Source organism: Dicentrarchus labrax, unplaced genomic scaffold (assembly GCF_905237075.1).
Source record: "Dicentrarchus labrax unplaced genomic scaffold, dlabrax2021, whole genome shotgun sequence".
NCBI lineage: Eukaryota > Metazoa > Chordata > Actinopteri > Moronidae > Dicentrarchus > Dicentrarchus labrax.
In genome coordinates this window covers 2,420,437-2,432,852 of record NW_026136721.1, presented here as the reverse complement: position 1 = coordinate 2,432,852, position 12,416 = coordinate 2,420,437, and the positions used below count along the sequence as shown (strand labels likewise).

At 35.9% G+C, this 12,416-nt stretch overlaps 1 protein-coding gene across 1 annotated transcript; it reads left to right on the top strand.

Annotated features, from left to right (window-relative positions):
- The first annotated feature begins 7,551 nt into the window (after positions 1–7,551).
- On the top strand, positions 7,552–11,795 carry LOC127354740 (small integral membrane protein 28-like). Its single transcript, XM_051384877.1, has 2 exons — positions 7,552–7,808; positions 10,895–11,795. Exons 1-2 carry the CDS (start codon positions 7,710–7,712, stop codon positions 11,315–11,317), a joined length of 522 nt encoding a protein of 173 aa, XP_051240837.1. The 5' UTR covers positions 7,552–7,709; the 3' UTR covers positions 11,318–11,795.
- The last annotated feature ends 621 nt before the right edge of the window (positions 11,796–12,416 follow it).

Genomic DNA, 12,416 nt, shown 5'->3' with positions numbered 1-12,416 from the left:
AGCTGGATGCATAAATACAGGTAGGTGAGCAAATGGATTGGCTTAAGTGAAAAGAAAACGACACATTTACTCACTAGTAGTTTTAAAAAGCACAAATGATAGAAATAAATACATAAATAAAGAATCAGAAATACTTTATTGATCCCCTGGTTGCTTCACAGTTGCTCAACAAGACATTATAAGACATATAAATAAGAAAAAGAACATTAAAATGAGTGTTTTTGTCTTACAATATATAACAAATATATATAGAAAAGGTACAAATATAAAATAAGAGTGTGTTGAAATATGTACATTATACTAACAGTATATAACAATAGATAGAAAATAACAATATACAGTATAAAAGAAGTGTTATGAAAAAATACTAAAAAGGCTGAGAACTGGATCCATTAATAAGTAATTAAAACAGAACAGTTTACAGTATAATTTCAGTGTTAAATAATACATAAATAAATATGATAGTCCAGCCCCACTGAAATTAAGACACATTTTTATGTACATAATTTAAAAAATATATATATATATATATAAAAATAATACAAGACTGTCAGAATAGTAATATAATTAATACATATACATATTTAATAAATTACAACTCCATAATTAAATAAATTGATGTAATATGGTGTTTTAAAACTAAATTATTCTCAATCATTCGCAGGTGAACAGAAGTCTTTTATTGTGAAGTCACTATAATTTAATTTCCGGTTTGTTGTGTCTTTTGAACAGGTAAATCAGCTCTGAAGGAAAACTGGGGTTTGTCGCCACCTACAGTTCCTTTATTTATCTTTTTATATTGCTTTTATATCTTATTTTAATTACTTTCCATGTCTCATAATAAACACTTTAAGTTGCCTTGTTGGTAAAATTAAGTTATTTTAAACCGTAACAGCATATCTTAATAAAATAAGTCACACAACTTAATCCTCCAGTAATAACTCAGTTGTTTTAACTACACTTAAAGTTGTGCAGTAATTTAAATATGGGTGATGTGATTCTCATTTTCTTTAAGTTTACTTTATATTTTTACTAAAATGTCAGCCCCAAATTAATTGGCTACCATTTTGATCATCAATTAATTGTAAATATATATATATTTAATCACACGTCAGCTGAAAATTGTGTAAAATCAATTTATGTGGTAACATTTGTATAAAAAAGACAAATCTAAGTTACTTTATTCTGATAAATAACACATTTTAAAGGAGAAATGCTGCATATAAGTGTAAAATCTCTGCTTATATGCACTTAATAAATTATTTCTTTTGCACTTTATTGTCAAACTGTTGTTGTAATATTCTCAATAAAGTTTATTTTAAAAATAAAAAGTAAGACAACGTTTAAGCTGTACAAGAAATAAACAAAACAATGCAAACAGCAGCTTCTATACATTTTAATTATATATGAAACAGGTTGTTTAAACTCATATTAAACAACTAGAAAAGTAAATAATATTAATCTTACGAAGCAGATTATATTATATTTTTGACATCACGTCACTCAAAGTGCATTAAATGTAGCTGTATCACCCAGTATTGATAAGTATTTCACAATCTGCACCTCTTCTGTGGCTCATGTTAATTTAATAATGAGCTTTAACTCTTTAAAGTCGAGCAGCAGAAGTTAAATAACAATGTGCATCTCAGATTCAGTGTTATTATCAGGTTAACAGGCTCATAGTCAAGTACAAATAACTCTTAGAAGAAGCAATAAAGCATAAAAATACTTCGTCACTGAAGCTTCTTTTTAAAAAAAACAATCTTCCCTCGTGTGACGTGTCTGTTGTCCAGCTGTCGTTGCTGCTGTGAGTGACAAAGCATGTTTATCGCGCCGTGTCAACAGCATCCAACTTCAGCAGAGTGAAAAGCAAAAGCCTCTTAAGGGATTACAGCCGCAGTCTTTTACCGAGTCAGAGAAGGAGAAGAGAAACAATATTCTCCCAGGAAAAAAAATCATCAGAACAGCCCTTACATGGGGGAAAAATGACAAACTATTGAGAAGCACTCTGCAGTAATCATCTTTTATGAAGTCAGTTCTCAACCTTTAAAGGTTTGTTAGCTCCTCCTCAACATGAGTTCCCCCTCTAACCGCGTTCAAGGCTTAAAGAGATAAAACTCTCAGATATTTTCACCCAAAAGAGAAGCTAAAAGATTAGAGAGAAAAAAGTCCAAAAACATAGTCTAAAAATGTGTAATCAGAACCTCTTAATCATCTCACGACCTGGTGGTCTGATGACCCAGTGGAGGGGCCCCGACCCCCCCAGGTTGGGATCATAAAGTGGTTTAAACTAACTCCCCCTGCAGCAGCTACAACAGTAAAATGCTGCTCTTATATTAGTATGGCGTTAAATATAATAATATATCAGACTCAGGAGACATTTTACTGCAGAACAAGTACTTTTACTTTTGATTCTTTAAGTACATTTTGCTCACAATACTTTAATACTTCCACTTTGACTATTTTTACTTTTATTTACCAGTATTTTTGGTCAAAATTGGGTCATTTCTGGTCATTTCTGCCACTAGGGATCATGGGAGTTGTTGTCTTCACCACCATTGCCGTCATTGCAGTCAGCTTCTCCCGGTTAGGATTCCTTCAGTGTTCATGGTTCAGGAGGTTTCTAACAGGAGCCCAATGATCCACAGAGGTCTCCTCCTCTCCAACACAAACAGACCCGCTGATTAAAACCACTAAACACACTGAATAAAGCAGTTCCACCTTAAAAATCACTGCTTCTCCCACGCTGTTGGACAGACAGAGGACGTCCCGGAGGGGCTGCGAGCCGAGCTGCTGCTAACGTTAGAGTTAAAAAGCACCAAGATCTAAACAGTGGATGGTAACAATGTGGCTTCAGACTGGATCAACAGTCAATGTGTGACAGCTTCTGGGACCGTTTACCTGATATACCTGAAATTGTTAATTATATAATGTAAGAACGCAACTCAGTTTAAATGTTTATAGACATTTAAATGCAGAAATGTGACATAATGTAGTTTTTAAGTCTAAATGTTAACAGGCGGTTGACATAAAGAATACAATAACTGAGATGTCAGGGAGGGCAGAGGGATTACTCCGGCTACTATTGGCGGTGTCATGACAGGTCTGCCTTTTACCCATGATCCACCGCTGCAATGCTCGGACCCCGGCTCTTATATTTTCTGCCCACTCAGCTCGCCACGTGAGGAGTAATTACAGCCGCCGTCTGCCCGCCCAGAGGCCAGTAATCCTGCATGCAACCACAAATCCCCCCCCCACTGGGTCGGTCCAGACAGATGTTGAACCTCACAGCTGGACGGTGGACCCGTCTTTGATCGGAGATGGTATCAGCGTTGCCACGGGCAACATCTGGCTGATGCACTGGATGCTGTTTGTCTAATTAACAGAACAATGACACAGAGTTGGTTGCTGGAGGACGAATATGAGGCAGTGTTTGTACTTTCACTGAAGTTATTACACACAGATAAATAATAATAATCACAATCTGTTGCCATGCCATCACACACTGAGAGTAAAGTTTACCTTTTTAAAAAGATCCAGTTTGGAGGATCAGGTGATGGATTCAACCCTGAATCAGAATAAGTTCTGTCACACAAATGTATAAAGTTTTATTAAACTTTTGTCTTTTTTATTCACTTTATTAAAAATCACTGAATATCTTTAAATAGAAACTTTACGCTATTATTCTCCAGATGGATCAAGTCTCTGTAATCCAGCTCGTCATCATCATCATCATCATCATCATCATCATCATCATCATCATCATTATCTTCATCATCATCATCATTATTATCCTATCTTGATCATCTTATCATCATCATCATCATCATCATCATCATCATCATCATCATCATCATTATCTTCATCCTCATCATCATCATCTTCATCCTCATCATCATCATCATCATCTTCATCTTTATCTTTATCTTTATTATCTTCCTCATCATCATAATCATAATCATTTTCATCATCATCTTTATCTTCATCTTCATCATTATTATCCTCATCATCATCATCACCTTCATCATCATCATCTTCATCCTCATCATCATCATCTTTATCTTCATCTTCATAATCATCATCATCATAATCATAATCATTATCTTCATCATCATCATTATTATCCTCATCTTGATCATCTTCATCCTCCTCCTCCATCATCATCTCATCATCATCATCATCATCATCCTCATCATCATCATCATCATTATTATCCTCATCCTTATCTTCATCATCTTCATCTTTATCGTCATCATTATCTTCATCCTCATAGTTATTATCCTCATCATCATCATCCTCATCATCATTCTGCCCAGTCAGGAATCGCAGCCTCTGATTGGTTGAGAGCTGATTGTTATAAATTATAATATTATATAAATGATGTCAGTGAGTTATTTAGAAAAGAGAGTAAAATAAAATAAGCAGCAGATTTAAAGAGAAAACGCAAACAAATAAACAAATAAATAAATAAATAAATAATATATAATTTGTATTTTATAAAATATAATTTATGATATTGAAATCTTATTTGTCATGTTTATTTAAGATTAAAAATACTTAATACTGAATCTAACGGAATAATTAAAGATTTAAACAAAACAAATATAATTATTATCACATTAATATAAGTAAGGAAATATATTAGTATTATTAGTTATTAGTATTATCATATTATTGTAATATTATCAATAGGGTGTGTGTGTGTGTGTGTGTGTGTGTGTGTGTGTGTGTGTGTGTGTGTGTTACATTAATCCTCATTGAAATATTGCACGAGAGAGAAAATACCTGAAGCGGTTTTGTTTTGATTAAATATGTATAGGATGGATTAGGGAGGTTTATCTGAACCTTTCACAGTATGGAAAAGGCTGCAGGGTGACGAAGGTCAGATCCTCACTAACGCTGATGATCTGACCTGTTTTCACTGGAATTCATTCATTCAATCAGGAAGACGATGATAAAAAAAACGTCCTCACCGCAGTGCTGAAATACTCTGAGTGTAAAAGTTCTGTATGAATAAACTGTATTTATTTATTTTCAGTATTATTATTAAATTAAAATACACGATTCACAAGTTTTCTGAAGACTGTGAGATGTAGTTGAAAGCTCTGGAAAAAGCTAGTAAGTGGACCTTGAGCGATATGCAATCACGTAGTATTTAATTAAGACAAAATGACAATAAACATCCAATAATAATATAAATATATAAACACTGTATAAAAGAATTTCAAAATAAAACTATACAGATATAGAGCGAAGATTAATCCTGATTCTATATATTAAAATATAACATATATAACAACACATATTAGACAGCAAGTAACTGCAAATCATAATAAAATAGATTTAAAAGTTAAATATTATTAAATATTATTAATATATCAAATGATACATACATACATAAATATATTTATATATATTCTTGCCTTCTTTTTTTTTTTTTTTTTTTTTACTATATTTCACTTTTTCTTTCACCAGCTTTCTTCAATAGCCTAATTCCCTCATGGGATCAATAATGTTATTTATATTTTGACTGATATCAATATCAGATGAGCTGTTTAAAGCTCCACACAGAAGCTTCAGAGAGTCGCTGGATTTATTTAAATCAGCAAAATCTTCACTCCGTCTGGTTTAAATCCTCAAACACGCCTTCAATCAAAGGATTTAGAGAAGCCATCAGGGCTCCGACTGCAGATGATGAGGACACACACACACACACACACACACACACACACACACACACACACACACACACACACACACACACACACAAATATCTCCACAATGTTAAAAACTTGACATCTTGTGTTTGAAACTCTCAAAGGGAAAAAAGGGACTGGAGCACATCTGACTGACAAACACACAACGTAAACACATAAAGTCGTCACTGGATAATTAGTGAATTTGAACCGTCCCTCTCATGGGTTTGCTCTCTCTCATCTCTGCTCAAGCTCTGCGCTACCTCTCTCTCTCTCTCTCTCTCTCTCTCTCTCTCTCTCTCTCTCTCTCCCTTTCCTGTCACTCTTCAGCTCACAATAAATTAAAGGTTTATTAATAAGAAGATTATTTATTGTTTGTTATGATTGTTGTTGAATCCTGAATGGATCCGAAGATTTCAGGGGTTTGAATCCTGTGCCAGCAGCTTGGTCACCTTTGGTGTTAATGGGTGGGTGGGAAGCCAGAGAGGGATCATCGGACCAGCCAACAGAAGACACAGAACTATAATAAAACGAAATAAATAACATGAAATGGACATAATAATGTAACGTTTACATTCAATTAATTCTCCATGCCAAAAAATCTTAAAGTAAAAAAGAGTAAATAATAAAATAAAGTAGTTTCTTCATTTATATACTTCTCAAACAGCATCCAGGATGTTATATAATATACCTCAGTGGATTAATATTTAAGATATAAACTTTGAAGAGCCGATCACAAACTACATTCACAGAGCCTTCTCTCTGATGATCAGCCTCGTCCTGAGTTATAAAACAACCAGAGAGCTGATAGAACAATGGCCAAGAGTCAGGGAGAAGAGAACACTGAATAGGTCAATAAATATTCACAGGAAAATCTAGAACTAGAAAAAACCTTAATTTTACACAAACTTCCTGCAGTTGTTTTCACTATTTGTGTTAATTGTGCAGTTGATCGGTTGTTCTGCACTATAGATACAGTGATATAGATAATGTTCATATTTGCCACACATCATTTCAAAAGAAAGACTTGATCAAACCTGTAAACTGTTTAAATTTAGAGTAAAGATTTCACCTTTGAATTTAAGGTTTTATTTGGCTGCTCAGGACAGAGTTGTGTATGTATTTTATATTTTTAATCATTTAAGATTAATCTGAGCTCCCCTTCTTTCAACAGATGGAATAACTTATCGCTGGAGCAGTTTTCAAACACAGTTAATTACAATGGATTTGTTGCAGTGTGTGTACGAAGAATGATAAGAAAAAGTAAAATAACAACTGTAATGATAAAGTTAAATGGTTAAAAAAGGATGTAGAGTGGGTCATCCACCAATCAGAAGGTTGGCGGTTCGATCCCCGGCTCCTGCAAGATACTGAACAACAAATGTGCATCAGTGTGTGAAAGTACAGCCCCAAATATCTGTGTAGTGGATGAATGTATGGAGGGTTTCCTCTCTCTGTAGCCTGCTGATGAAGAATATTCACACACACACACACACACACACACACACACACACACACACGTAACAGCTGTGTAATTTGACAGTCAGTGTGTTTCTTCCTTAAGTTCCTTCCACGTGCCTCTGAGACTAGATCTGAAGTGGAGCCCCGCCTTTTTCTGTCACCGAGCTTTACTGGCACACAAACTTGATCCACACACACACACACACACACACACACACACACACACACACTCTATGATATAGGGCAGCTGCACGGCTCTAAATCCTCATCATTGGCCTGAATCCTGTTGCTCTGCTGCATGTGTCCGCATGTGAGCAGCTGCTTAGCTCGTGGCCCCTCCCATCAGGCAACCACCTCTGGGCACCAACTCACCCTCGACTCCCACCAACCTCCCTCCCCATCCTCCCCCCTCCCGTGACCAACAACCATCCCCTCCCTTGTTCTCTGCTCTGTTTACGCCACTGTGGCCAACAACAACTGGATCCTTTAGTTGATCACCATCTATTTACTCTACAAACACACATTTCTCCCTCCGTCCGTCCCTTCAGCATCATGCGGGTGCTACTGGAGAGCAGCTGGATGAGGTTTGGACCAGCAGGCAGAGGGTCGTACGACTGGGTGACAGGATCACCTTCGACACAGGACAAGCAGGTGTGTTTGTGAGTTCATGTCCCTTTCACATTCACAGTGTAATTCTGCTTGTTTCAGAGATTAATTGAAGCTAAAGTTTAAAGACACTCACAGCTGCAGCCTTATATCAAATGGAAATAGTCAACTTGTCTTCTGCATCATTTTAGACACATTCTGCCAGAATTCAGCCTCAAATATCTGATATCTGAGAGTTTGGTGTCTTGACAACAACCTAAAATGATGCTCAGCGATGACACATATTTATAATACTGCTGTCAGTGTTTACTTGAGTCTAACTTTTACATTTTAAGATGGATTTTAACTGGGATCATTTGAAGGTAGAACCGTTTTTAAAAGAGGGAACGTAATCAAAGGTACAAGTTTTTAATGCTGTTTTTCTTAATGTTGGTGCTCTGTGTTGTTTGCATGTCTTCCTGTTAAGTCCAGACAGTACAGGTCAATAGTTTAACAGTTAACTTTTGGTGAATTGTACAGACAAGTATAGATGAAATAGACAATGTTATTCAGACATTAGGCTACAAAGGCTGTGTGGTATGGAGAGTAAACATAAAATAAACATAAATGAAGTAAATAAATACGTTTCTCAACATTTGACTCACATTTAAAATAATTTTGGCATTTTTTTGTGAGAGGGTTGAGCGTGAGAAGATAATAAACAGATTCATATTAAATCAATTAGTAAATATATAAATAAATGACAAAATAAAATAAGAATAAGATAAATAAATAAATAACACATTAATAACAGAAAGATACATTTTGCACATGTTCCTTATACACATTTATGAAGCTGCTCTCTTTATATGAGAAATACACTAAAGATTTAGATACTATTGAATTATTTTTTCTATATTTTCTTTATTTAACAACTTAAATCTGCCTCTAGTTTCTTGTAACTGCACAAAGGAAGACTGTTTATTGTCTGTTTTTTAATTGTGCCACATTATTAGTTATTATAGAGAAAAATACTCAATGCTAAAAACAAAAGTAAAGTGTAGCAGGCTGGAGAAATTGACTCTTTTTCTTTCTGTATTTCCGTCTGTGTTTCCTCCTTTAATCCTCATGAAGTCTCAGACTTTTTAGGGATAGTCACACTTTGTGCTGAGGGCAGATGAGTCACACTCAGACGGATTGAGAATTAAAAGCTGCAGGGGACTGGAGAGTCTGCAGGGTGCTGCTGGGTCATCCAGGCAGCATTAACTAATTGCTAGAAAAACTGAGGCAGGGGGAATCTGGGACACTCTGAGCGGATGTAAGCAGCACCGCCACATGTTGTCCTCCTCTCACAGCTGGAAGGGGTGCAGGATCACCCTTCTTGTCTGGATCAAACACACACTTGTAACGCTCTGTGAGCAGCGGCAGATTCACAGCTGCTCATTCTCACTCTGGATCTGCAGCACATTCATTTTAACTCACAAAAGATCTGTGATAAAAAAGCAGAATGAAATGGGAGAAAAATATGTTTTAGGCATTCGTTGTAAATCACTGATGCAACCTGATGAATGATGAACTGTCTCCATAGCGATCTTGTGCTCTTGCAGCTGAATGTGTGACGTTAAAATCTCGGAAAAGGTTGAAATTAACCTTAATTTAAAGGAAAATTCTCTCTTTTATTTATCGCTGTACTTAAATTTATTTGTATTTTATGTAACTTTACTACATCTCAGAGGTAAATATTGTACTTTTCAAACATGCCCTTCCTGTCTAGTGGAAACCACAAATCTCCAATTCACTGCATCTAAATTAAACACAAACTCAATTTTGTTCAAAAGATTCTTGATTAAGCAGCTTTTACCAGTTTTTTTAAATGACACTAATGTAGTTACAGTAACATTCCTGATTAAGTACTTTTTACTGGGTATTTTGTTTTCACAGTACAGTAATGCAGTTATTTTAACTTAAGTTTGTAAGTTAAAAAACTTTCTAATGTACTTTTTGCTACTTTTTTTAACAATACAAATAAAACCTTTAGTCAGAGTCACTTAAAATTATGTTTTTTTTAAACAAAATTTGGTTTATTTTACTTATTTTTGATGTAATCCGTTTCAACAATTTGTTTTAGTTAAATTACCTCATCTGTTTTTACACTGTTGTGTTGATGTTTGTGATAAACTGAAGGAAAAGGGTTTCTTTTGGGAAAAAGTAGATAAACTACTAAACACACATCTGATGAAGCAACGTGCGAAATTTGCTTTTAATGTAATAAATCAGTGTCAGTCCTCTCCTGGTGTAGGCTGGAATATATTTTTGTTGTCTCTTCCTTTACGGGTTGAGACATGTTATGATGATCTTATAGAATTTGATGCAGTGTTGTAGATTAGAAGCTGTTGTAAAGGAAATAAAGAGTTTCAGAGCCATTAGCTCAACACCAAATATGCAAATAAAGACAAGAACTGTCATCTGATTACGTCTTTTTTTCTGTAACTGGAGGTTAATTACAGTAACCTTGTTCTTGTATCCTGACTTTAACTCAGTTATATTTAATCTGTTACTCCCCAAGCCCGATGATATTCTCATATAATCCAATATAGCTGTATGATTAAGAAAGGGGCCATTCTGCTTGATGAGCACTTTTACTTTTGGTAGTTTAAGGTTTTTGGTAGCACTTTTACTTGTTACAGTATTTTTACACTGTAAAGATTAAAGATCTGAATACTTCTCCCACCTCTGACCATAGAGATGCCAATAAAATTCAACAGCAACTGACTTACAGTTGTGATTTCTGGATCTAGTTGATAATCCCTCCTAAAGAATCTGTTAATAATAATAATAATGACCTTTTTCAAAACAGAGTTAGGAAGTGCCTCACATTACCAAAGCCAGCTGGGGCAAATAATTTAAACAATTAAAAGCTACAGATTAATTGAATAAATTGCCATTGCTAATACACGATAAGAACAATAATCCTAAAACGAGACATTAAACAGCGTGCTAGAATAAATAAAAAGGCTCTTAGATATGTTTTAAGAAGTGATTTAAAATGTGTCCCTGATTCAGGAAGCCTTAGACCATCAGGAATGAAGTGTCATCTGTTGTCAGCAAAGAACTTGATCTTATTAAATGAAGTCTCCCTTGTCATTTTCCAGGGCTACAACTGGAATGAGTTGGAGCTGGGAGAGGACAGGAAGTCGGAGCTGGTGGTCTACGTTGTCCTCCCGGTCGTCTCCGTCCTCCTGCTGGCTCTCCTGGTCGGTTTGATCTACCGCCGGTGTTCCCGCAGCAAACTGAGCCTGGCCAACATCATCGCTCTGGACCTCCAGGACGCAGAGAGCAGCGCCGAGTTCCTCTCCTCCCTGACCAGGAACGCAGAGCGCCACACCAGCACCAGCTCCGATGGATCGGACGGGGTCTTCGTCATGGTCTACCTGCCCCCGCCCTACGAGGAAACGCTCACCAAGATCACCCGGGCCGCCAGCCTCTCCAGCTCCAAAGACGCAGAGTCGATTAAGATAGAAGACCTGGAGGCCAAACTGTGTCCGGAGCTCAAAGCCAGTGGCCGTTATGTGTGATAAAGCATTAATGCTGCAGTGTAAATAGACATTATAAGTCCAATATTTGCTGTTTTTATAACGTTGTTGTCTGCAAATCATACTTATGTAATTTGCCACTCAACTCTGCAGCTTTTTAGCCTCTTTTAGCTCATAGTTTTGGTTTTACAGTACACTTCCTGTATGGTTCAGCGCTCTCATCAAGCTCATTTCCAGCCACAGTTCAGCTGTTTTCATCAACGACTCTCTGGTAAACTTTATGCAACACAAACAGCCACAGTTAAGAGACTAGCCAGTGAAAGAAAGTGAAACATCTAGCAGCTAAAGAGCTAAAGACGAGTCAATGCTGGACTCATCAGGGGGACACAAACACAAACTCGCTGTGGGATGATAATGTTGCTCTGTATCTGTCTGCTGGATGTGTAAACAGGCAATTGTTTGTATGTTGGCTTGTTCTGGAGTTCTTCTTCCAAAAATCAATAAATGCAGTTTTAAATGAGTCGCATGTAGCATTTTATCATCATTTAAAGGTCCAGTGTGTAACATTTAGGAGGATCTCTTGATAGAAATGTAATATTCATAGGTAAGTTTTGATTAGTGTAAAATCTGTTTTTGTTACCTGAGAATGAAACAATTATTTATCTCTGGTTCTTGAAGCGGTTCCATTCAGGATTGAAAAACACTCAACAATAAATAGTCTTATTGTAGGAATAAAGCTGCCTCCTGTGTGAACTGTGGTACTCGGGGTAAAAAGGTTTGACAAACACTAATTTCATAAATAACAAATCTGAGATAAATGACTGTAAACAACATTCAATATGAGCAGTCATCGTCCTCATTGTCTAGTTTTAAAAGGTGCAGCTGAGGCTGATGGGAAAGCATTTGATAAAGGTCATGGCTACTTGTCTAAAAATCCTTATATTGAACATCCATGCAGCTCTTTTAACTTTTTGTATTTAGGCTTTAATATTCTCTTCAAAATCCACATACTGTTCTCATTTTGTGGCTGTTATAGGCGTTTATTTCCTCTTTATTCAGAGTTAGATAATGGCTGTATTTTCACCGTTCACCATCGTTTTGAGAGTTTGAGATATGTTATTTTCATAAAGTCCCTCACATC

Bases quoted from the DNA above. Each gene is read 5' to 3' on its own strand.
- LOC127354740 (XM_051384877.1), top strand. From the start codon at position 7,710: ATGCGGGTGCTACTGGAGAGCAGCTGGATGAGGTTTGGACCAGCAGGC. The intron at 7,809-10,894 runs GTGTGTTTGTGA...GTCATTTTCCAG, and splicing joins CTTCGACACAGGACAAGCAG to GGCTACAACTGGAATGAGTT.